General features: G+C 43.7%; 2 protein-coding genes across 2 annotated transcripts; both read left to right on the top strand.

The window, feature by feature from the left end:
- Positions 1–1670: 1670 nt before the first annotated feature.
- NLRP2 (NLR family pyrin domain containing 2) lies at positions 1671–23881 on the top strand. Its single transcript, XM_061140649.1, has 12 exons — positions 1671–1697; positions 5594–5648; positions 7500–7544; positions 12020–12094; positions 12247–13846; positions 16230–16400; positions 17981–18145; positions 19280–19450; positions 19792–19962; positions 20175–20345; positions 21002–21172; positions 23587–23881. Exons 1-12 carry the CDS (start codon positions 1671–1673, stop codon positions 23723–23725), a joined length of 2961 nt encoding a protein of 986 aa, XP_060996632.1. The 3' UTR covers positions 23726–23881.
- On the top strand, positions 2107–5331 carry LOC133052449 (NACHT, LRR and PYD domains-containing protein 2-like). The gene is made up of 2 exons (XM_061137353.1): positions 2107–2112; positions 5077–5331. Exons 1-2 carry the CDS (start codon positions 2107–2109, stop codon positions 5329–5331), a joined length of 261 nt encoding a protein of 86 aa, XP_060993336.1.
- Positions 23882–24280: the final 399 nt, after the last annotated feature.

The following is a 24280-nucleotide window of genomic DNA, read 5'->3' as shown; positions in this document are numbered from 1 at the left end:
AAGCTATTTTATTGTATTCAATTTATTGTATAGTATATTGTTTTCACCGTAAGACTTCAATTTTGAGCAGATAGGCAGAGGTGGGGAGAGAGAAATGTAGACATAGATATATTGGTTCTAAAAGATGAAGACTTCAAAACCCCAAATTTTGAAGTCTTAATATAAATCTACAGAAATTAATATTGCAAATATTAATATTTTATGCAATAGTGTAAAACTGATGAACTAGGTTCCTGATGCACTTCCTGTGTTACTTATACTGAATGTGAAATGTGGATGGATTTTAATGTATCTGGTTTGTTGGGAGGAGGCAACTGATCAACAGCTGAAGGTTCTAAACAGTGGTTCTCAAGCTTGACTGCAATTACAGTCATCTAGGGGGCCTTGTCTCCTGAGAAAACTCCATGCAGGTCAAGAAGCAACAGTCAGAACCCTGTATGAAACAGCTGGCTTGTTCAAGATCGGGAAAGGAGTACGACAGGGCTGTCTGCTGTCACCCTGTGGTTTAACCTATACGCTGAGCACATCTTGCGAAATGCCGGCTGGGTGAGTTACAGGCCGGAATCAAGATAGGCTGGAGAAACGTCAACAACCTCAGATATGCAGACGATACCACTCTAATGGCAGAAAGCAAAGAGGAACTAAAGAGCCTCTTGATGAGGGTGAAGGAAGGGAGTGAAAGAGCTGACTTAAGACTAAATATTAAAAAAAAAAAAAAAAAAAAAACTAAGATCATGGCATCTGACCCTGTTACTGCATGGCAAATAGAAGGGGAAAAGGTGGAAATGGTGACAGATTTCCTCTTCTTGGGCTCCAAAATCACCGTGGACAGTGACTGCAGCCATGAAATCAGAAAAAAATTGCTTCTTGGCAGGAAAGTGATGACAAACCTAGGCAGCGTGTTGAAAAACAGAGACCTTGCCGACAAAGGTCTCTATCTACGATATTCCAAGTGGTCATGTATGGTTGTGAAAGCTGGGCCATAAAGAAAGCAGAATGCCAAAGAATTGATGACTTCAAACTGTGGTACTGGAGAAGACCCCTGAAAGTCGCTTGGACAACAAGGAGATCAAAGCAGTCAATCTTAAGGGAGATCAGTCCTGAATATTCATTGGAAGGACTGATGCTGAAACTGAAGCTACAGTATTTTGGTCATCTGATGTGAATAGATGACTCCTTGGAAAAGTCCCTGATGCTGAGAAAGATTGAGGGCAGAAGGAGAAGAAAGCATCAGAGGATGAGATGGTCGGATGGCATCATCGACTCTGGGAGATGGTGAGGGACAGGGAGGCCTGGCGTGCTGCAGTCCATGGGGTCACAAAGAGTCGGACACGACTGAGCGACTCAACAACAACAGGGCACCTTTAAAGAACCTCAGTGTCTGGGCATCTCTGATCCAACCTAGAAATCAGACATTAATTAAGGGCATTAAAACTTTGAAACGATGCCCCAGGTGAGTTTTAAGGCAGTCAAGTTTGAGAACCGCTGGTCTGGGAGAACTTGATGCTCAAATTGAGGAAATGGTCTCCACCTGTCAGTCATTGTGTGGCTGCAGGAAGTTCTTGGCAATGGGATTGGGTCCCAGTGGCCAATCACAGAGCTTGGGCAGAAAGAGGAAGTCTTGTAGGAGGTTTCCTGTGGCTTCAGCACTCAGAGGCAGGGAATAGGTCATGGAGCAGGAGTTAGGCATAGGAGAGGTGAGTAACAATCCTGCTTCTTTGACTTCATGCCTCTCTATCTTCTTTCAACTGCTAAGTCTCTACAATTAAAATTCCTCTGCCTTTTCTTTGAATGTTTGGATGTCAAACTGTTGAAGGACTTGAAGTTTCAAGTGAAACTCCTGCTTGTGCAAAGATGGAGCACTCCTGGAGGGGAACCCCTTCCCTGGGGCTTCTTCCATAACTTTAAACAGGTTCTTTTCTCTTGCTGAAGCTCAGCCTCCTCAAGGAACATAATGTAGATTGGATTCCACGTGCCTCAGGAGTGCAGCAGAGGTGCCAGTTCTTGGCCCAAACCTTAAACTTAACCCTTTCCTTAGTGGGAAGGCTGTATGGGAATCCCAAGCAGTTGGAGGTGGAAGGAACCCAGCTCAAAGGAGGGCCCGTAATGCAGGTGCTTAGGTTCTTGAAAATTCTGCTTTTCCCTCCTTCCATATCCAGTCAAACACTATTGATTTCTCTCAAAAGATATATCCTGAATTCAATTAGTTCTCTACAACTAGGTGTGAGTGCTAAGTCGATTCAGTCATGTCTGACTCTTTGCGACCCTATGGACTGTAGCCCACCAGGCTCCTCTGTCCATGGATTCTCCAGGCAAGAATACTAAAGTGGGTTGCCATGTCCTCCTCCAGGGGATCTTCCCAACCCAAGGATGGAACCCACGTCTCCTGCATTGACAGGTGGGTTATTTACCATCTGAGCCACCTGGGAAGCCCCTCTACAACTACATCTAAGAGCAAAGAACCATCATGGCAGAGTAATTAACTAAAGCATGGACCCTAGAGCTGTTTGTTATACCTGGTTCAGAGCCCAGTTCTGAAACTTTCTGGATGGTTTTAAGGCAGTCAAGTTTGAGAACCGCTGATCTGGGAGAACCTGATGCTCAAATTGAAGAAATGGTCTCCACCTGTCAGTCATTGTGTGGCTGCAGAATGTTCTTGGCAATGGGATTGGGTCCCAGTGGCCAATCACAGAGCTTGGGCAGAAAGAGGAAGTCTTGTAGGAGGTTTCCTGTGGCTTCAGTAAACATGGATTATCTAACATCTCTGCTAACCCAGTATCAATATCTGGAATAGGGACGATATAGTACCTGGGAATATCATAAGATTAATGAGCCAAGTCTATAGGGTTGATTGCAATGTCTGGTGCTATCCAGGTGTTCTCTGGCCCCACCCTCACCTGGATGAGTTCAGAATTCTCAGCAGGCAGCAACAAAGACTCTCCTTGACCCAACTCGAGTCAGGATTCTCTTTTTTTTATTTTTCCAACTGTATTGATTTTCTGGTTAAGTCTTTTTTTTTTTCATTTATTTTTATTAGTTGGAGGCTAATGACTTTACAATATTGTAGTGGTTTTTGCCATACATTGACATGAATCAGCCATGGATTCTCTGAGTTGCTTTTCACGAGACCTCATCCTTGGGCTCTCTCCCTGGCCCCCGTTTCAGTCTGGTTTGAGCAAGAGAGCCCGGCGGGCTACAGTCCATTGGGTCGCAAAGAGTCATACATGACTGAGCAACTAAGCACAGTATAGCACTGCTCAGTCAGTTAAGCAAAAATCCCCACCTCCAATATCTGATCAAATTCGTCACCCCTCAGAGGGACGTCTGATCATCCTGACCTGCCCTCAGCAAGAATACTGTTGAGTCGATCTGGCAAGAATACTCCTAGCTTTGATGTCTCCTCTTAGTAATTGGGTTCCCACCGAACCCCTCCCCACCCTGTAAATCCTGTTTCTTGGCTCTCAATTCCCACTTGTCTTTATTGTAGTTGGAGTTAAGTTCTCTCTCTCTCCCCTACTTCAAAACCCCCGATTCAGTAACCTCTCTCAAAGTCTTCCTTACCAGCTTCAAGCATCACGAAAAATTTTAACCAGCTCCTTGGTGTGACTCCCCTCTCTCCCCAAGAAGTAAGAGAAAGTGCTCCTGAAAACACAGCAGTCTGTGAGGTCTCCCCACTGGAAATTTTGGAGCAGCTTGCTACTGCACTTGGAATCAAATTGTAAATCCTCATTAACCTGGAACCCCTTCATGACAGGATGTCTGATCCTAGAGTAGGAGTCACGGCCTTTGTCTGTCTGCTCCAGCCAACACACACCTAAATTCTCTGCCTCAAACCTGCCGTATTCATTTCAGCCCTGAAATGATACTAGTCGTTCACACTGCTTAGAATTTCTAACCCCCACCAGTTTCCCTAACCAGCAGCTCCTATTCAGGTCCTCAACTGAAGTGATATTTCCTCCGAGAAAATTCCATGGTTACATGACCCTTATTCTATTTCTCTGTGTCATCTTGTCTTCAAGTTTTGTCATTGCTTCTGTTTGAATTCATCTGTGAAATGTTTACTTCTCCCCGCTACACTCCGTGTGTGTACTCAAATTGAGTATAAACGCCAAGTAGGCAGAGTTCTTACCCATCTTTACAGCTATCACTTAAGTTCTAAAATTACTCCTGGGGGGAGGGGTCAGGGGGGAGATGTATTGGGAATTTGGGATTAGCAGATGTAAGCTATTATATACAGGATGGATAAACAACAGGGTCCTACTACATAGCACAGAGAACTATAGTCAATATCCTATGACAAACTATAATGGAAATGAATATAAAAACGTATATATGTATAACTGAATCACTTTGCTGTAAGCAGAAATTAATACAACATAAATCAACTATATCTCAATAAAATGTTTTATTTAAAATAAAATAATTCCTGGCATCCAGAGGAACCTTTTATTGGCATAGATGAATGCCCCTAGCCATTTAATAAGGTGGGTGATGGTGTAGTTGATTGGCAATTAGAAATTCGAGCTCAGAACCCTTGGCTCAAACACTCAACTGTTAAAAGGGCTTCAAATCCAGGTCTGTTGAGTTCATGAAGTGACTCTTTAAGAACAGTAAATTGAAAAGGCATTCCACTCAACTGCAAAGTGAATATCTGTTAAGATAGTCTCAACTCAAGATCCTCATTTAGTAGTCAAGCTCCATAAACATCCTGAGATAACTACACATCAAGTTGCTACTAAAGGCTAAAGTCATTAATTCTCATTAACTTATTTGTACATCAATTTACTGAAAAATACCAGATGAGCAGCTGCATACAGGAGATCCTTCCCACCTTAGCTACCTCCTCTTCTCAGAGGGGTCCTAAGCTCTAAAGCCAAGAAAGAGTTCTATGTGGGTTTTACCTCTACTGGGGAGTTTGTTCTTAACGCAACAGGTTAGGCAATGAGAATAAACAGCCTATTTCCTGACACAGAAACAACCAGCATTGAGAGGGGAGCACCAATCCCCTGTGTCTTTCCCTTCCTCCCCTTAAATTGTGGTTAATGCCAAAAGTTGAGCTCTCGTTTGTTGGTCAAGGTGGCGCCTTCTGCCGAGCTGGGTTTTCATCTGCAGCCTCTACTAGAGGAGCTCGGCCAGGATGAGTTGAGCAAATTCAAATATCTTCTGAGGGACCATTCCCTGAAAGAGGAGTTACAGCACCTCCTGCAGACGGAGGTGGAGGAGGCCGGCAGGAAGCAGCTGGCCGACCTCCTCACTGCCCACTGCCCCAGCTACTGGGTAGAGAAGGTGACCATCCAGGTCTTTTTTTTTTTTTTTATAATTAGACGATAATTACTTGACCTACTGTGATGGTTTCTGCCATACATCAACATAAATCAGCCATAGGTATACATATGCCCCCTTCCTCTTGAACTTCCCTCCCACCTCCCACACCATGCCACCCCTCTAGGTCATCACAGAGCACCACGTTGACCTCCCTGCATCACATAGCAAATTCCCACTGGCTATCCACTTTTCATATGTAGTAGTGTATATATTTCCATGCTACTGTCTCAATTCATCCCACCCTCTCCTTCCTCCATTATGCATCCAGGTCTCTGAGATGAACCGAATGGATCTGTCTGAGAGAGCAAAGGATGAACCCCGGGGTAAGCAGAAACAAGCTCACACTGCATCCTGGGAGGGAGGAGTAACAGTCTCTGTGGTTTTAGAAACACAGAAATAATATTGCTCCATGGAGAGGCTTAGCTGACCTGAACACAAGTGCTAGACCTTGGTCAAGTCTGGTGGTGTCTTCCAAGGTTCTTGTATTCTAGCTATTTTTATTCCAAGTATTGTATACCTACCCTGGCCACTTCACTATACAACTCTTCTCCTGTTCAAGACTGTCTCTGGAGTAGATTCATTTTTTTTCACTCTTTCATATGTCCTCCAAGATCTTATCAACCCTCTGTTTAAAACATTCAAGCTGCTGCTGCTGCTAAGTCACTTCAGTCGTGTCCGACTCTGTGCAACCCCATAGACGGCAGCCCACCAGGCTCCTCTGTCCCTGGGATTCTCCAGGCAAGAATACTGGAGTGGGCTGCCATTTCCCTCTCCATAAAACATTCATAGTATTATGTATATTTTTAAATGCACACAGTATTATGTATATAAAAAAGTAAAATAAAAACATGAAGTGAAATTCAAAGAATTCAAAGAAAAAAGTAAAAATACTACGTGCATGCAGGCTTAGTCTCTCAGTTGTGTCCAACTCTTTGTGACCCTATGGACTGTAGTCTACCAGGCTCCTCTGTCCATGGGATTTTCCCTGGACTGGGTTGCCATTTCCTACTCCAATTACTCACAAAACAGTTGCCTCTGTGTAAAAAATATAGGAGAAAAATGTGAAGGTTAGGGTTATAAACCCTCTATTTTGTCTTCAAGTCCCACTAGGTTTCCCTCCCCTATAAACATTCTTTCTCTCTCTCCCCATCCTCAGCAAGAGCATTTAACATATCTCTTATTCTTATCCTATCATTTTTTAAATTAATTAAAACTATGACAAATCTAGACAGCATATTAAAAAGGAGAGACATTACTTTGCCCACAAAGGTCTGTATAGTGAAGCGATGGTTTTTCCAGTAGTCATGTATGGATATGAGAGCTGGACCATAAAAAAGGCTGAGTGGTAAAGAACTGATGCTTTTGAACTGTGGTGTTGGAGAAGACTCTGGAGGGTCCCTTGGACTGCAAGGAGATCCAACCAGTCTATCCTAAAGGAGATCAGTCCTGGGTGTTCATTGGAAGGACTGATGCTGAAGCTGAAACTCCAATATTTTGGCCACTTAATGCGAAGAGTTGACTCATTGGAAAAGACCCTGATGCTGGGAGGGATTGGGGGCAGGAGGAGAAGGGGACGACAGAGGATGAGATGGCTGGATGGCATCACCGACTCGATGGACATGAGTTTGAGTAAGCTCTGGGAGTTGGTGATGGACAGGAAGGCCTGGCGTGCTGCGATTCATGGGGTTGCAAAGAGCTGGACACGACTGAGCAACTGAACTGAATTGAACTGAACTGGTGTCCTCCACCAGCATTCAGAAGTTGTTTTGTGGAAGTTGCTCAGCATTCAAATGATCTTTTGATGAATTTGTTGGGGAGAAAGTGCATTTTCTTTAGTTGCCAATTTAAATTCAGTTTTTAGCTTTTTTTAAATTTTATTTTATCTTTATTTTTTGGCCACACCACATAGCATGTAGGACCTTAGTTCCCCCACCAGAAATCAAACCCTCACCCCCTGCATTAGAAACACGAAATCTTAACCACTGAACCACCAGGGAAGTCCCAGCTTCAGTTTTTAGCCTACTGTTACCTCTTCAAAGGTCAGGTGATGGTTTTAGCCCCTAAAACCATCTGGAGGGTGCAAATTTTAAAATCACTTGAAGAAACTCAGACGGCTATACAACTACAAAGGTCTGGGCTCTGAAAAGTGCTAATTTCTTCCTTTTTTTTTTCAGAAACAGCTTCGAAGTCACTTCAGGAAAATAAGCCTCCATCGTTAGGTAAGTTGCCTCATTCACAATCTCACTTTTTCTAAAAGTGAAATTTTAGAATTCAGGATTGTTTTAATTAGAAAACACATCATGCTGAGCAGTAGGAATGCAAAGAAACGGAAGACCTCACCTCTGCTGTCGTCCAGGTGGGCAACAGTAAGACATCGAAAGCTACAATGAGGCAGTGTTTATGCCAGAAATCAGTAAATACACACAAACATGAGCGAGAGAAAGTGAGCTTCCTCTTGGAATCAGAATAGGCTGAATTTTAGACGGTCCTAAAGCCAGGGTTGGCAAACCATGGCTCCCAAAGCAAATCCAGCCCACTGTGTGCTTTTGTAGATCCTACAAGCTAAGAATGGTATTTGAATTTTTAAATGGCTGGGAAGATCAAAAGAATACTTAAGACTCCATGCTCTCAATGCAGGGGGCTAGGGTTCAATCCCTGGGCTGGGAACTAGATCCCACATGTCACAACTAAGACCCAATTGAAAGTCACTCAGTCATGTCCAACTCTTTGTGACCCCATGCACTATACAGTCCATGGAATTCTCCAGGCCAGAATACTGGAGTGGGTAGCCTTTCCCTTCTCCAGAGGATCTTCCCAATCCAGGGATCAAACCCAGGTCTCCTGCATTGCAGGTGGATTCCTTACCAACTGAGCTACCAGGGAAGCCCCAAGATCCAATACAGTGATAAATAATTTTTTTAAAAAAAGAAGTATTTTATGGCCTATGAAAATCATGTGAAATTCATATTTAACTACATATTAATGTAAATAAACTTATTTGTATACAATATACAAATAAATATTTGTATATTGTATACAAATAAACTTATTTGTATAAGCATAGTCATTTGCTTATATATTACCTATGACTGCTTCTGCCCCACAAGGGCAGAGATGAGTAATTGCAACAAACTATATTGCCCACAAAACAGAAAATCTTCACTATCTGCTCCTTTGCAGAGGGGATTAAAAACAAGTTTGCTAATCCTGGCCAAAAAGGATTTTTGAATTTGTGATTTTCAACGTTATCTTCTCTTGACATCCCCAGTATCTTTAAAAATAACTTGAGTTCAAGGCAATTGGAGACTGGGGGCTGGTTTGAAAAGTGAAGACAGCCATTTGTACATAGCCCCCCTACCAAAAATCTAACTGCTTCTATTGATACACAAATACGTTAAATGTCCTACAGTTATGACCAAAATTCAAATGTAAGCTAATGATCTGTTAGAGCCTACATTTGGCAATACTTTAAGGAATAGTACCAGCCTCAAAGTTGATGTTCTAACTAAACTAGCATAAGAGAGTTCCTTGTCTAAAAAGCTTTCTTGGGGACTTCCCTGATGGTTCAGTGGTTAAGACTTTACCTTAAGACAGGAGATGCAGGTTCGATCCCCACATACCTTAATGGCCCAGAAGCAATATTGTAATAAATTCATTAAAGACTTCATAAAAGTGGTCCACATTAAAAAAAAAAATCCTTAAAAAAACTTAACTCTTGGCAACATGACATCACCTGTATACAAATATTTTTTCCCCAGAGCCCCTGCTCTCCTGTTTAATCTTCAAAATGAATGGTTGGTTGGCCATTTTTCACTCTGTATACTTATCCTGGAAGGCTCACTTGGAGTCTTACTGGCTATTTATATGCCAAGGACTCTCCAGGTGACATCTTCTGCATTTCCCTGAACTTCAGATACTCATATCCTGTTGCCTCCTGGATACCTTTTCAGAAGTTCCACACACTCACCTCTTCTTTTGTTTTACCTTTGAGGTCCTAGCTTCCTGACCAGGGATTGAACTCAGGTCCTTAGCACTAAAGCTCAGAATCCCAACCACTGGACCACCGGGGAACTCCCTCACCTCTTCATTATCCATGTTGCACTTGAAGTATTTCTTCTCCTGTATGACTTCTCCCTGTTCCTAGGTTGCATCCTAGGACTATGTAACTTTACATACCTTGTCAGAAACTAGGGAATTTGTCTTGAAGGTTTCTGATGCTCCTTGGAAAGAGCTGTTTTCTGTAGGTGCCCATTTCTGAACTGCACAGGAATTCAATTGTCAGAAATGACACTGAGATCATGGCCTGACACTTTAATTTTATCTCCAAAACCTCAATAACACCCTTTTCGTGTAATCTGGGCTTAGACACTAATACCCAATTGTTGAACTTGAAACTTCTTGAAATCCCACTCTCTTATGAATAGAAGCTTCGATACTGGCATAGTGGCAAGACCATAACACCCTTCCTTTTCTTCAGGGATAACAAAATGTGAAAACTCAGAACAAACACAACAGCATTTAGAAGAAGACGAAGAGCCAGATTGATCTTAGGACATCCAATGTTGGAGTAAACTAAATGAAGCAGGCCTTTCCTGGCTGTCCTCTCCCACTCTTCAGGGGAACTTCATCTCTCTCTAACTTTATTTCATCACTATTCATAGTCCCCTAGACATATTCATAGTCAACCTAGCCAGTATATTAAAAAGCAGAGCCATTACTTTGCCAACAAAAGTCCATCTAGTCAAAGATATGGTTTTTCCAGTAGTCATGTATGGATGTGAGAGTTGGACTATAAAGAAAGTTGAGCACCAAAGAATGGATGCTTTTGAACTGTGGTGTGGAGAAGACTCTTAAGAGTCCCTTGGACTGCAAGGAGATCAAACCAGTCCATCCTAAAGGAAATCAGTCCTAAATATTCATTGATAGGACTGATGCTGAAGCTGAAACTTCCATCCTTTGGCCACCTGATGCAAAGAACTGACTCATTTGGGAAGACCCTGATGCTGAAGGCAGATTGAAGGCAGGAGGAGAAGGGGACAACAGAGGAAGAGATAGCTGGATGGCATCACCAACTCGATGGACATGAGTTTGAATAGGCTCTGGGAGTTGGTGATGGACAGGGAAGCCTGGCATGCTGCAGTCCACGGGGTCGCAAAGAGTCGGACACGACTGAGTGACTGGACTGAACTGATTCATAGTACCCAGTTGTCTCATGGAGAATGCCTTCCTCCCTGTCTTATTCCTATTATGTAAGAATAAAGGGAGGAAATAAACATTTGGGAAAGCCAAAATTCAGTTCATGGAAAATCAGGAGTATGTCGTATAGGGTTTTCTTAGATTTTGCCAATTGTTCAGACAACTTTGATAGTACCAACTCACAGATTAGAAAATTGAGACCTATTGTAGGTAGCTGATTTGCCTCAACTTATGTGGAGGTCAGTTTAACATTAGTCTCACTCTCAAGTCTGCTTCAACAGCTCTGTTGAAGTATAATTTTATGTATCATAAATTTCATTCATTTTAAGTGTACCTGTTAATAACTTTTAGTCAATTTACTGAGTTGTACAAAAATCACCACTATTCAATTTTACAATCTTTCCATCACCTCCAAAAAGATATTTCTTGTCCATATGTACCTGTTCCCTGGTGTCTGTCCCCCAAGTCCAGGCAGCCATTAACTTTTTGTCTCTCTAGACTCTCCTTTTCTGAAAATGTGTGGTCTTTTGTGTCTGTTTTATTTTACTTACAATAACATTTTTGAGGTCTTGGGGGCTTCCCTGATAGCTCAGTTGGTAAAGAATCCACCTGCAATGCAGGAGATCCCAGTTCAATTCCTAGGTTAGAAAGATCTGCTGAAGAAGGGATAGGCTACCCACTCCAGTATCTTTGGGCTTCCCTTGTGGCTCAGCTGGTAAAGAATCTACCTGCAGTGTGGGAGACCTGGGTTCAGTCCCTAGGTTGGGAAGATCCCCTGGACGAGGGCATGGCAACCCACTCCAGTATTCTGGCCTGGAGAATTCCATGGACTGTATAGTCCATGGGGCCACAAAGAGCTGGACACAACCGAGCAACTTTCCAAAAAAAATGCTTTTGAGGTTCATATTGTTACATGTTTCACTGATCCATTCCTTTCTGCTGCTGAGTAATATTTTATTGAGTGGATATATAACATTTGGGTTGCTCATTCATCAGGGAAGGGAAGTTTGAATCATATCTATTTGTTTATTGTCTTGAATAACGCTGCCATGAGCACTCTTTGTATAGAGGGTGCAAGTCTTTGTATAGACACATGCCCATTTATCTTGGGTAAATACTCACAAATTGCCTGTACTTTAATACTTGAGCTCCTATAATGACTTGAGACTATTATGGGGAAGATCCATTACCTGTTTGCCAGGCACGTCTTCTAGTCCCCTGGAAAAGATAGGCAAATAGTTTCAATAAACCACATTGAGTTGTGATAGAGGCAGTATTTCTTGTTATGGTTCCGCAGAGTAGAGGCATGCAATTTGGTTTATGGATTCACTTGCTATCTTCATCACTATAAACCCAACTTTACACACCCCAGCACACACTGTGGACAAGAAACTTAGATTCTGGACTCCTTGGAGTCTACTTTAACACCCTATTTCTGGTTTTAAAAAAAAAAGGACACTGGTTTTCTGTCAAGCTCACTTTAATTTGTATTTTGCAGAGCTGGCCCAAGTGCAGGAAGAAGATGTCACAAACCTACAAGAAACAAAAGAAGATTTGGAAGGAGAAAAGCCAGGTCTGTCCTCTCTACCTGGAGTGAGTTTGGTGTCGGGTGGTTCTTTATAAACCTCATTTCTTCTTTTCCCCTTTCCTACTTAAAACAAACCATCATCTCCCTAATGAATGACGAACTATATTCTGTCTACCCCCTGCCTCCTATCACTGAAGGTAAACAAGATAAATACAGAAATATATTGAAGAAGAAGTTCTGTCAACGCTGGAAGAACTTCTGGCCCAGACTCAGTGAAGATGTTTGTATTGTCACCCAAAGATATGAGACCCTGATCCCATTCTGTAATCCTAAAACGCTGGCCGGGCCATTTCCACACACTGTGGTGCTGCACGGTCCTGCTGGCGTTGGGAAAACCACGCTGGCGAAGAAATTGATGCTGGACTGGACGCGGGATGACCTGGCAGAGACCTCCAACTCCGCCTTCTACCTCAGCTGCAAGGGGCTCAATCGCAGGGGGCCGTGCACCTTTGCAGAGCTGATATCTGCCAACTGGCCACATGTGCAGGACGACATGCTGGCAATCCTCGCCGGGGCACAGAAAGTCCTGTTCATCCTCGACGGTTTTGATGAGCTGAAGGTCCCCTCGGGGGCGCTCATCCACGACCTATGTGGTGACTGGAAGGAGCAGAAGCCGGTGCCCGTCCTCCTGGGAAGTTTACTGAAGAGAAAGATGCTGCCCAAGGCCACCTTACTCATCACCACCCGACCGGGCGCCCTGCGGGAGCTGCGGCTCTTAACAGAACAGCCGCTCTTCATAGAGATCGAGGGGTTCTTGGAGGAGGAGCGGAAGGCGTATTTCCTGAAACACTTTGGAGAGGAGAGTCAGGCCCTGCGAGCTTTCGACCTGATGAGGAACAACGCAGCCCTGTTCCAGCTGGGCTCGGCGCCCTCCGTGTGCTGGGTGGTCTGCAGCTGTCTGAGGCAGCAGATGGAGAGCGGGGCTGACCCGGCCGCCACCTGCCGGACCACCACGGGCCTGTTCCTGCGCTTCCTCTGCGGCCGCTTCCCCCCGCCGCCCGGCGGCGGCCCCAGGCCGGGCCTGCAGGCTCCGCTCAAGCCCCTGTGCCTCCTGGCTGCTGAGGGCGTGTGGACGCGGAGCTCTGTGTTCGATGGGGACGACCTCAGGCGACTTGGGGTGGCCCCGTCTGCCCTCTGTCCTTTCCTGGACAGGAATATTCTGCAGAAGAGCGAAGACGGCGAGGCCTGCTACTCTTTCATCCATCTCAGCGTCCAGCAGTTTCTGGCCGCCGTGTTCTACGTCTTGGAGCCGGAAGAGCAGGAGGCGGCCGGGCTGGGCGGCCGCCGGGGGCGCGTTGGGGATGTGCGGAAACTGCTGTCCCAGGAGGAGAGGCTGAAGAACCCCAGCCTGACCCCCGTCGGGTACTTCCTGTTTGGCCTCTGCAACGAAAGAAGGGCCGTGGAGCTGGAGACGACTTTCGGCTGCCTGGTATCAACGGCGATCAAGCGGGAGCTACTGAGACACACATTGATGCCCCAGGGGAAGAAATCCTTCTCGGTGACGGACACGAAGGAGGTTCTGCGCTGTCTCTACGAGTCTCAGGAGGAGCAGCTCGTGAAAGATGCCATGGCCCACGTCAAGGAGATGTCCATTCACTTGACGAATACATCTGAAATGATGCAGTCTTCCTTCTGCCTTAAACATTGTGCCAACTTACAGAAGATCTCACTGCAGGTAGAAGAGGGGATATTTGTGGATAATGACACCGCACTGGAATCAGGCGCTCAGGTTGAAAGGTGAGAACTCATTTTTCCCCCGGCTGGTTCTCCTATCGTTTGCCTTATTCCGTGGTTCATTAAGAAAAGGCCAGTGTGTCTTGTTCCCTCTTGCTTAAGGTCAGTAAGTGGCCTTTTGTGGCCTTGTATCCTGCCAGCCTAACATTCAAGGCAGGAGGTATGATGTCATTAGAAATGGGAGCTTTGTTTTTTTTTTTTTTTTTCTATTATAAATACTTTATTTCAGCTAGAAGGTACAATCTCTCAGGGGTTTCATAGTTTAAAAAGCTACAATCACATCATGTAACAGTAAAAAACAGTGCTGTTAAGTGGAACTGCCTGGCTTAGACCATATACATTTCTGCACAGTCTTTATGGAATCTGCACAAAGAAATCTCTTCTCCCTTTGCTCCAATTAATTGTTCTTGTATGTGAGTTTCTTTCTATTCCAGTATATCCAGAGTGGTGAAATAACAAGGCCAGCCACGTAGCCAAAGGTTGCTCCAAGCGTGCAGAAGATGGGCCATTCCTGCCACGGTCTTCCCCAATCCAGTGGAATAGGAAAAGCACCAAGCCATATTCCTACAAAACTAGAAATTGTAGTGATCTGAAGACTATTCTCCCAAACAGACATAACTCCATAGAAATGGGAGCTTTGAAACCAGACTTTCTTTCAAGACCCACCTCCATTTTCCTTTAGCCAAACCATTTTTTGCAAATGTCTCCACCTGTTTCAGTCTGCAGGTTGGCGGTGTAGATTTGGGGAGACGTATGACATGGTGGTCCCATTTGGGGCATAACTTCTAGAAAAGCATTAAAGATGGAGTCAGGAGTTGAATCTGCCTAGTTTCTGAATGCTACACCTCACCCATGATCATGAAGACTCTTCTCCCAGGAATTTCACCCGACAGACTTAGATAATGAGATGGCCAGTTATGAATCTTTGCTATTTTCAATTTAAGCACAGATAACATCAACTGAGATCATGTGCAGTTTCCAAATACTCCTAACTTGGCACCTGCTAGAAACAGGTCACATTCCAAGTTAAGATGAAGATACTGGCTTCAGAAAAGAATGTTTGGTTGGGATTAGAGCTCAAGTCTATTGGCTTATAAAGTCCTGTGATCACAATCTAAAATCACTGCCTCACAGTGATGTGTAATATCTGTCAACATACTGATATTTATCTTATCAACTTACCTCTTCCTCTCTCCTAGGTTGTTATCTGTGTCTGAAATCTTCATGGGTATTTGTTAAACTAGAATAAAATGTCCTCATTAGCCCCCTGGTGGAGGTATCTGTTTTACATATTCCCTTAATGTTCTCTCACATTCCTTCACCACTTGGTAAAGTCATAAGCTTGATTTACTTCCAGAAAGTGTTAGGACCATGATAACTTGACATCAGCATTTCTCTACCTTATGGATCCATTTATATTCACATTCTAATTTTTCCCCTTCTCTCACTACTAATTTATCTAAATCTTTGTTTAGTCGCTAAGTCGTGTCTGACTCTTGCGATCCCATGGACTGTAGCCTGCCAGGCTCCTCTGTCCATGGGATTTCCCAGGCAAGAATACTGGAGTGGGTTGCCATTTCCTACTCCATGGGATCTTCCTGACCCAGGAATCAAATGTAGGTCTCCTGCATTGCAGGCAGACTTATATCTTTCCTCTGCAAAAATCCTTCCACTCAAAAGCAATCACCAGAACAAAATAACCATTCTTTGAGAAATCTTTGTACATGAATAGGCAACCACTTAAAGACTGAATTTTCTCAAAATTTTATGGACATCTTAGGTCAGCAAATATGGTTATAAATTAGCTTGAATATGTTTTATATGGACACACCATCAAATATTCAAATAACCTCCATTGATGTGTACACTGCTCTTAAATGTTTATCAATGATATATATTGCTCTCAATCTTTGATCAATGATATGGTTAGAATTTTGACTATTTTAAGCCTCTGTTAGATTGACATGTGAGAAGTTCAACTTCTTTCTCCAGTAATATGTCTTAGGTATTAGGTTGTCTTATACTTGTGCTAAATAATTAAATCACCCAACTTTTAGAGTTATAATTTCTTATTAGGGCCTCCCAGGTGGCTCAGTAATACAGAACCTGCCTGCCAGTTCAGGAGATGCAGGTTCGATCCCTGGGTCAGGAAGATCCCCTGGAGAAGGGGATGCCAACCCCCTCCAATATTCTTGCCTGGGACATCCCATGGACAGAGAAGCCAGGCAGGCTACAGTCCATAGGATCACAAAGAGTCGAAGACAATTGAGCAACTAAACAACAATATTGCACAGAGCAACCTGAAGCACATTCATGAAGATGGACAAATGTCACTTTTCTCTCCAGCAGTATTTGTTAAGTCCTCTCCTTCATCTCTTTCCCATAGGTCCCAGAATGATCAACACATGCTCCCCCTCTGGATGGATCTTTGCTCTGTGTTTGACGCAAGCAGGAATCTGCTGTTTTTGGACATCACTCAGAGCTTCCTCAGTGCCTCTTCAGTGAGAATTCTTGGGGAAAAAATAGCTTCTGCGGCCTCTAGTCTCCAGAAAGTGGTGTGAGTAGCAGCTAGTCCCTGGAACAAAGCCTCCAGGGCATGTCCAAGCTTCTTACATTTTGTCCCCCTAAGACAGCATTTTAGTTAGAGTTTTCCTGCATCTGAGGTTCGCTTGTGTAGCTAGTGTTCTGGGAAAACCCTGCAAGCTTCCGTTTGGGCAGGTGAGTCAGGAGGAAGGGGCGAGAAGTAAACACGATTGAATCAGCTACATTACCTTTGATGTCAGTGAGACCCTCCCAAGCTGCTGGCATCCTCTTTTGGTATTTTTCTTTTTCAACGCATAGAAATAAGAGCTCTTCCCACTGTGGGTTTTATTGGCTCTGCTGTCCTGATTCTAAGCCCAAGAGCATTCCTTGGAGTCAAAGTATTCAGCAGGCTGTTAACCAACATTTCAAAAATGGAGACTTGATTGAGATTAAAAGTTGCTGATTTGGGGTCATTTAGGACCACAGCCCAAGAGACACAGATTCAGGGAATGCTTGAACTGTGTTCAACCTGACTACAAAATTGAGAAGGTTTATAAAGCAGAAAATGCAGGGTTACAGTCAGTTAATTGAGTTGTTTATCAAGAATTATAATTGGAGCTGGCAAGAAGTAAGAGTATTCCTTGAGCAAGGATTGCTTGGGGTCTGAAATGGTTACATAGTTACAAGGGGAGATTCGAGGGACCATAAGGGTGGGGCTGGAGAGTGGTGTCCTTGGGCTTTTTAAGAGTTCAAGTTCTCAAAAAAAAAAAAAGTTCAAGTTCTCAGTGATGCAGAGAGGTGTCTGAGACCAGATTCTCAGTAGCCACCTGACTCCAATTTTTAACACCTGAACTGTGATTACTCCATTATAACTTTGTCATCAAGGACATAGCATTGTTGAAATGCATCCATTTGTAACACTTCAAGAAAACCAGATGCTGCCTTATATTTCTCAAAAAGCCATAGGAGAACAGCTTTTGTCTATAATGACTGCTTATGACTGACTTCCCTTTGGCAAAAGTTTGAAACAACTAAAGAAATTGAAGCTTCTACTTTCATAAGATCTGTCTATCATCTATCTTGTCTGTCTATCCATCTATGACATGACAGCTACTAACAGCTCAGATCTTTTTCTTCTATGAGAAGAATTGGGTAATTAAAATTCTTTCCTGCTTTAAAAAAAAATGAAACTCGAGCTTCTAATTGTAATAAGCTGTTCATTAAACAGCACAAAGTTTCAGCTATGCAAGATGGTAAGTTCTGATGACCTGATGGACAGCAATGTGAGGACTGCTCACAATGATAGCAATACTGCTCTGGATACTTGAAATTTGCTAGGACAGTCCATCATAAGTATCCTCGCCACAGAAGAAAAGAAGGAAGGGGATCTGTGTGCAGTGGTGGCTTGATAGTAGGGGTAACTTCACAAGGTACATAAAAACATGGAGTCATATGCTTTAAATATACAGAGTTGTATCTGTCAACAGTATGTCAATAAAGGTAAAAATATGAAAAAAAACTACTTCTAACATTTAAGCACATGGCAGCTCTTTATTCTATGTGTATGCAGTATAGGTATACAAACTCAAGCTAACACCTGTTTCTTTTCTCTAGCCTCAAAAATATTTCCCCAGCTGACGCTTATCGGAACTTCTGCATGGCTTTTGGTGGTCACAAGTCTTTAACACATCTGACCCTTCAAGGAAACGACCAGAATGATATGCTTCCCCCGTTGTGTGAGGTCTTGAGGAACCCCAAATGTAATCTGCAGTATCTCAGGTATATCAGCCTCACCATCGCTGAAAACCCTCAGCCTGTGAACAGAGCTGGCACAAACCTACACAGCAATTCTGTGCAAATCGGAGAGGGGCAGGAATCCCTTATAGACTGGACAGAGTTGGAACGACTTAAGGACTAAACAACCACCACCACCACTTAAGGCACATGCCCCAGAATAGAAAATGAGCTGGAGGGGACTCCCCTGGAGATCCAGTGGTTAAGACTCCATGCTTCCCTTGCAGGGGGTGCGGGTTTGATCCCTAGTCAGGGAGCAAAGATCCCACATGCCAGGCAGCGTGGCCCTGCCCCCCAAAGAAAGAAAAGCATGTTACCTGTATTCTACTCCTGGAAATGCACATTCTTTATCATGATACTATATATCATGTTCCAATAAAGTTTTATTTGCTCATGATAAAGAATGTATACCTCCCGGAATAGAATATGTATCTCCAGATAGAATATAGTTGCACAGTATGCTTGGTTGGCTGGATTTCTAAATAAGTAGTTCTTGATGTGTCATCTCCAGACCACCAGCAGCAGCACCATCACCAGGGAACTTGATAAAAAGATCCAAATTCTTGGGTCTCACCCAGATCTTCAGAATCAAATTCTGGGTATATGGTCCAGGAATTTGTTAAAAGACATCTTCCAGGTGACTGCAGGTGACTTCCAGTGATCTTAAAACATAGATCACTGGCCTCTATATCTATAGTCTCTAGACAATTTGCATTTCTACACAGTTAACAGATGGTGCTGATGCAGCTGGTCCAGGAATCACACTTGGACAACCTCTGCTCCAGATAATTTAGTCCAGGGTTAACATAATGGCATGCTAAGTCACTTCAGCTGGGTCCAACTTTTTATGACCCCATGGACCGTATCCCACCAGACTCTTCTGTCCATGAGATTCTCCAGGTAAGAATACTGGAGTGGGTTGCCATGCCCACCTCCAGGGGATCTTCCTGACCCAGGGATCGAACCCACATATCTTAGTCTCCTGCGTTGGCAGGTGGGTTCTGTACCACTAGAACCACCTGGGAAGCCCTAACATATCAGAGTGAGAGATGAAACTGTAGACAGTTGTGTATCCAGTGTTTGGTCCTCGTGAATGACTCGTTGCCATTTCTCCTGCAGGCTGGTGTCTTGTTCTGCCACCACTCAGCAGTGGGCTGATCTCTCCTGCTGTCTCAAAACCAATCAGTCCCTCACATGCTTGAACCTCACAGCAAATGAGTTCCTGGATGAGGGAGCCAAGTTGCTATACATGACTCTGAGATATCCGACGTGCTTCCTACAGAGGTTGTCGTAAGTCTCTCCTCTTTTTCCATCGAGCATCTTTGTGGTAGATGTAGGGTCACACAGAGAAGAGCAGAGATAACACCTGGAATTGCTGGGTGACCAGGATGGAACACCCCACTGATATAGATGCCTGGCTCCCACTTTCGGCCCCAGACAAATGGCTCATGTATCTCATCCTTCTCTCATTCCTGTCCCTTTATGACCACGATCACTAGCACACCATTGAGAGAGGGCAGAGAATTAACAAAAAGGGGTGTGACCGAGGACTGTAGTCATTGAAGACAGCCAAGAAAGTTGGGTCCTGGAAATGTTTTCACCATCTTGCTACCTGCATGGTGCTTTTGCAGGTTGGAAAACTGTCACCTTACAGAAGCCTATTGCAAAGATCTGTCTTCTGCTTTGATTGTCAACCAGAGGCTGACCCACCTGTGTTTGGCCAAGAATGCTCTTGGAGATCGTGGGGTGAAACTGCTGTGTGAGGGCCTGACTTACCCTGAGTGTCAACTGCATACCCTGGTGTAAGTCTGTGCTGGCTGTGTGTGTGTGTGTGTGTGTGTGTTGTATGTATATACGTGCATACTGGATTCAAGTAGGGCAGTTTCTAGTTACTGTCTCCATTGTCTTCAAACTCATCTAAAAAGCCGTGACTTGAGATAGATGGTCCTGGGTTTGGTGTGTCTCATCGGTGGGAGAAAAGAAAAACTTTTTCGTCATGTGATCTGATTTCTAGGCTATGGTGTTGCAACATAACCAGCGATGGCTGCATTCATCTCTCGACACTCCTCCAGCAAAATTCAAACCTCACACACTTGGATCTGGGACTGAATCACATAGGAATTATTGGATTGAAGTTTCTGTGCGAGGCTTTGAAGAAACCACTGTGTAAACTAAGATGTCTATGGTGAGTTACGGTTTTGTGAACTTTAGTCTGTATCTAAAAGGTCCTATAGATATAGCAGACCTCCCCCGCAGTTTTCATTGAGCATTTAAAAAATTCAACCAGGATGGGGCTTTGCTGGTGGCTCAGTGGTAAAGAATCCACCTGCCAATGCAGGGGACACGGGTTCGATCCCTGATCCGGGAAGATCCCACATGCCACAGGACGCCTAAGCCCATGTGCCACAACTACTAAAGCCTGTGCTCTGGAGCCTGTGAGCTGCAACTGCTGAAGTTTGCACACCCTAGAGCCCATGCTTCCCAACAAGAGAAACCACTGCGATGAGAAGCCTGTGCGCTGTAGCTAGAGAGTAGCCCCCACACACGGCAACTGGAGAAGGCCCACACGCATCAAAAAAAACCCCATGCAGCTAAAAATAGGCAAATCTTTAAAAAAGAAATAAAAATTAAAAATTCTACCAGGATGGCATTTTTCACACCCACACACAAAATTTAATCCCCAAATTCATAGTGAACCACAGAAGACCCCAAATCGACCCTGACCACAAAGACCACTGCCTCCCAAGTGTGTGCCTGGCACAAGGGATGGCATCAACAAGCAGGGTGGTATCAAGGAGCACTGGCTGCGTAAATCAGTGAATGTGTGTGTTTCTCCTACAGGTTGTGGGGATGCGCCATCACTCCCTTCTGTTGTGCAGAACTCTCATCTGCCCTTAGAAGCAATCAGAACCTGATCACGCTGGACCTGGGCCAAAATTCCTTGGGGTCCAGTGGAGTAAATAAGCTGTGTGATGCCTTGAAACTTCAAATCTGTCCCCTCCAGACACTCAGGTATGATCCTCCTACTCCCCTGAGTGTTTGCTCCATGATCCTAGATTTTGGGGAACACCAACGACAGGAATTTGTTGTAGACATTTAATACTCACATTCAACTTTCATTTATTGATGTCTGGTTATGAGATAATTTTCCCATAGGCTCCTTCTGTTGTTTTGACAGAGAAGATGAGTTGAAGAAGACCAAAACTCAACCTGGAAACCAGGAGGCTGGACTTAGGGTTTGTCTACCTGAGGGGGAGTTATGGCAGCCAGCGATTGTCTCATTAGGGAAATGGAATCACAGCTCTCATATGGTATTTTTGGAAAGTTTGTTTGTGGACTGTATTAGTTACAGAGGTCCAGTGGGTCCATGTCAGACTTAGAAGCATGTTCTTTGGAGTGAGTTTGCTGTCTAATCAAAGTAATCTATGATCGTAGAAGCTATCACCAACTGGTTGTCTTCTACTTGCTCACTGTTCTATTGTTCTTGCTCTATTGTTGATTTGCTACTGTGGTAACAAAGAACCATAAAACTCTTCCCAAGAGTGTGGGAACTCTTTTAAATCCTCAGATGCAACCTAGACAATTAATGGCTTCTGTTGTTGTTCATTCACTAAGTCATGTCTGACTCTTTGCAAACCCATGGACGGCAGTACACCAGGCTCCTCTGTCCTCCACGATCTCCCAGACTTTGCTCAAATTCATGTCCATTGAGTTGGTGGTGCTATCTAACCGTCTCACCCTCTGCCACCCCCTTCTCCTTTTGCCCTCAATCTTTCCCACCAGCAGGGTCTTCTCCAGTGAGTTGGCTCTTCGCATCAGTATTTCAGCTTCAGCTTCAGCATCAGTCCTTCCAGTGAATACTCACTGTTGGTTTCTTTTAGGATTGACTGTTTGATCTCCTTGCTGTCCAAGGGACTCTCAAGCATCTTCTCCAGCACCATCCTCATTCTTAGAGTAACACATTTGTATCTTCTGACCTGTTGTTCACACCCCATTTCTGGTTCCTTCAACACTTTCAACCACACACAGATCATCTGTGGGACTATTTTTTTGTTTTTCTACCAAAGACTATGACCAACGTCTGACAATCACGAATAGACACAACTATGTTTGACCTTAAAGGGTCATGTTTTAAATATTCTGAAGCTAGTTAGCCTATATTTTAGCAAAACTTATATTGATTGCTGACAAGGTTTCTGCTCAAGCTAGCTTAAAGTTGACCGGGTACATGGAGTTTGGGGGCAGGGGTGGTCTGTCAGCTTTACTGAGATATAATTAAAAATTGTATATAGTTAAGGTATGCAATGTAATATTTTGATGTATGTATATATTGTGGAATGAGCATCACAATCAATGTAATTAACACATCCATCACCTCACACCACATTACCTTTGTGTGTGTGGTGTGAACACATAAGATCTACTCTCTTAGCAAATATCAGGTATATAATACAGTATTATTAACTATAGTCACCATGTTGTACATGAGACCCCCAGAACTTACTCATCTTTAACTGAAGGTTTGTTGCATGGATATATTGTGAAACTCAAACAACAAAACAGATTTTGATTAATATGCCATTATAATTGGGACTATAATGCTAATCAGAAACACAGCAGCCAATATTCTTGGTCTCCTGTTTTTATATGTAATTTTAATTTAATTATTCCCTCCCCACTCCCCATTTCCACATACACATGACTGAATATGGTTACTAAAAGGCAAATCCAAGAAATGAGACTGCTCTTATCACAGATGACATACGGGGTGGTAGTTACCTAGAAGCTCGTAGCGAAGGAAGATAAAAAGCTAATCCCAATGACTTGATTCAAGTGTGTCTACCTCATCCTGGATTCCCCAAGTAGAAGTTGTCAATGTTATGGAGTAGGTAGGTTTTAGACGGCCATCACAGAGGTATTCATGAACTCCATCTCTAGTGCCAAGCATGATATGATAATAACCCAAGATCATTTAAGCACCCAAAGCTATGTAGTGCCTTTATACCATTACAGTGTTAACCAGGGCTTCCCTGGTGGCTCAGTGGTAAGGAATCTGCCTGCCAATGCAGGAGACCTGGGTTTGATCCCAGGTCAGGAAGATGTCCTGGAGAAGGAAATGGCAACCCACTCCAGTATTCGCACCTGGGAAATGCCATGGACAGAAGAGCCTGGTGGGCCACAGTCCATGACTGTAGTGTCAGACATGACATAGTGACTACACCACCACCACCAATGTTAACCCAATAGCATCTTTTTTCCCTACCAGATTGATCTGGAACTCTACTTTGCAGCATACAATAACCAATACAGATGGCCCTTGCTCCATAAATTCCTAAATCATGAGCTTTGCCAGGCACCTGGGCATTTGGAATGAAGTTCCTCAAAGCAATAAGAAAACATTCTCTCTCCCGCATTCTGCCTTCTAGGTTGAAGATAGATGAATCTGATGCTCAAATCCAGAAGCTGCTGAGGGAAATGAAGGAAAGCAACCCACAGCTAACTATTGAGAGTGATCATCGAGACCCAAAAGATAACAGACCTTCTTCTCATGACTTCATTTTCTGAATCCCCCTGGAGCCATTCATTCTCCAGTAAAGTCCTAGATCATCAAGGTGATAGTGAACTTACCAAGATCCTCTCGGTGATGTTAGTTGCTGAGCCAGATGTTAGTTTAGCCATGGCTGAGCCTCTGGTTTACATAAAGCATACACTCATCACTTAACCCTGTGTTAGATGAAATGTCTGTATCTTGAGTATATCAAGAAAAATAAAGGTGAAAGCATTCATGAGTGAGTCTTATTTATGAATGGATTCCAACTGAACTTAAAGAAAACATATTTTATTCAGGGAGAACTTAGCCCAGGGGTGAGGGAATGGGAAAGAAATGTTGGTGATCACATTGATTTGTCTGAAAAGTCATTGCCCAGATGTGGTATTTCTTATCTGTGTGGCTAGACACCTGACAAGTCTTCCTCATTGGAATATTTCTCCTACTAATCCCACAATACTTTGCAGCCCTCTTAGGTGCTTCAGTGGCCTTCCCTGGTGGCTCAGAAGGTAAAGAATCTGCCTGCAAGGCAGGAAACCAGAATTCGATCCCTGGGTCAGGAACATCCCCTG

This window comes from Dama dama, chromosome 4 (assembly GCF_033118175.1).
Source record: "Dama dama isolate Ldn47 chromosome 4, ASM3311817v1, whole genome shotgun sequence".
In the NCBI taxonomy this organism is placed as follows: domain Eukaryota; kingdom Metazoa; phylum Chordata; class Mammalia; order Artiodactyla; family Cervidae; genus Dama; species Dama dama.
Note: the sequence above shows the minus strand (reverse complement) of the source record. Positions and strands in the feature narration are given on the sequence as shown.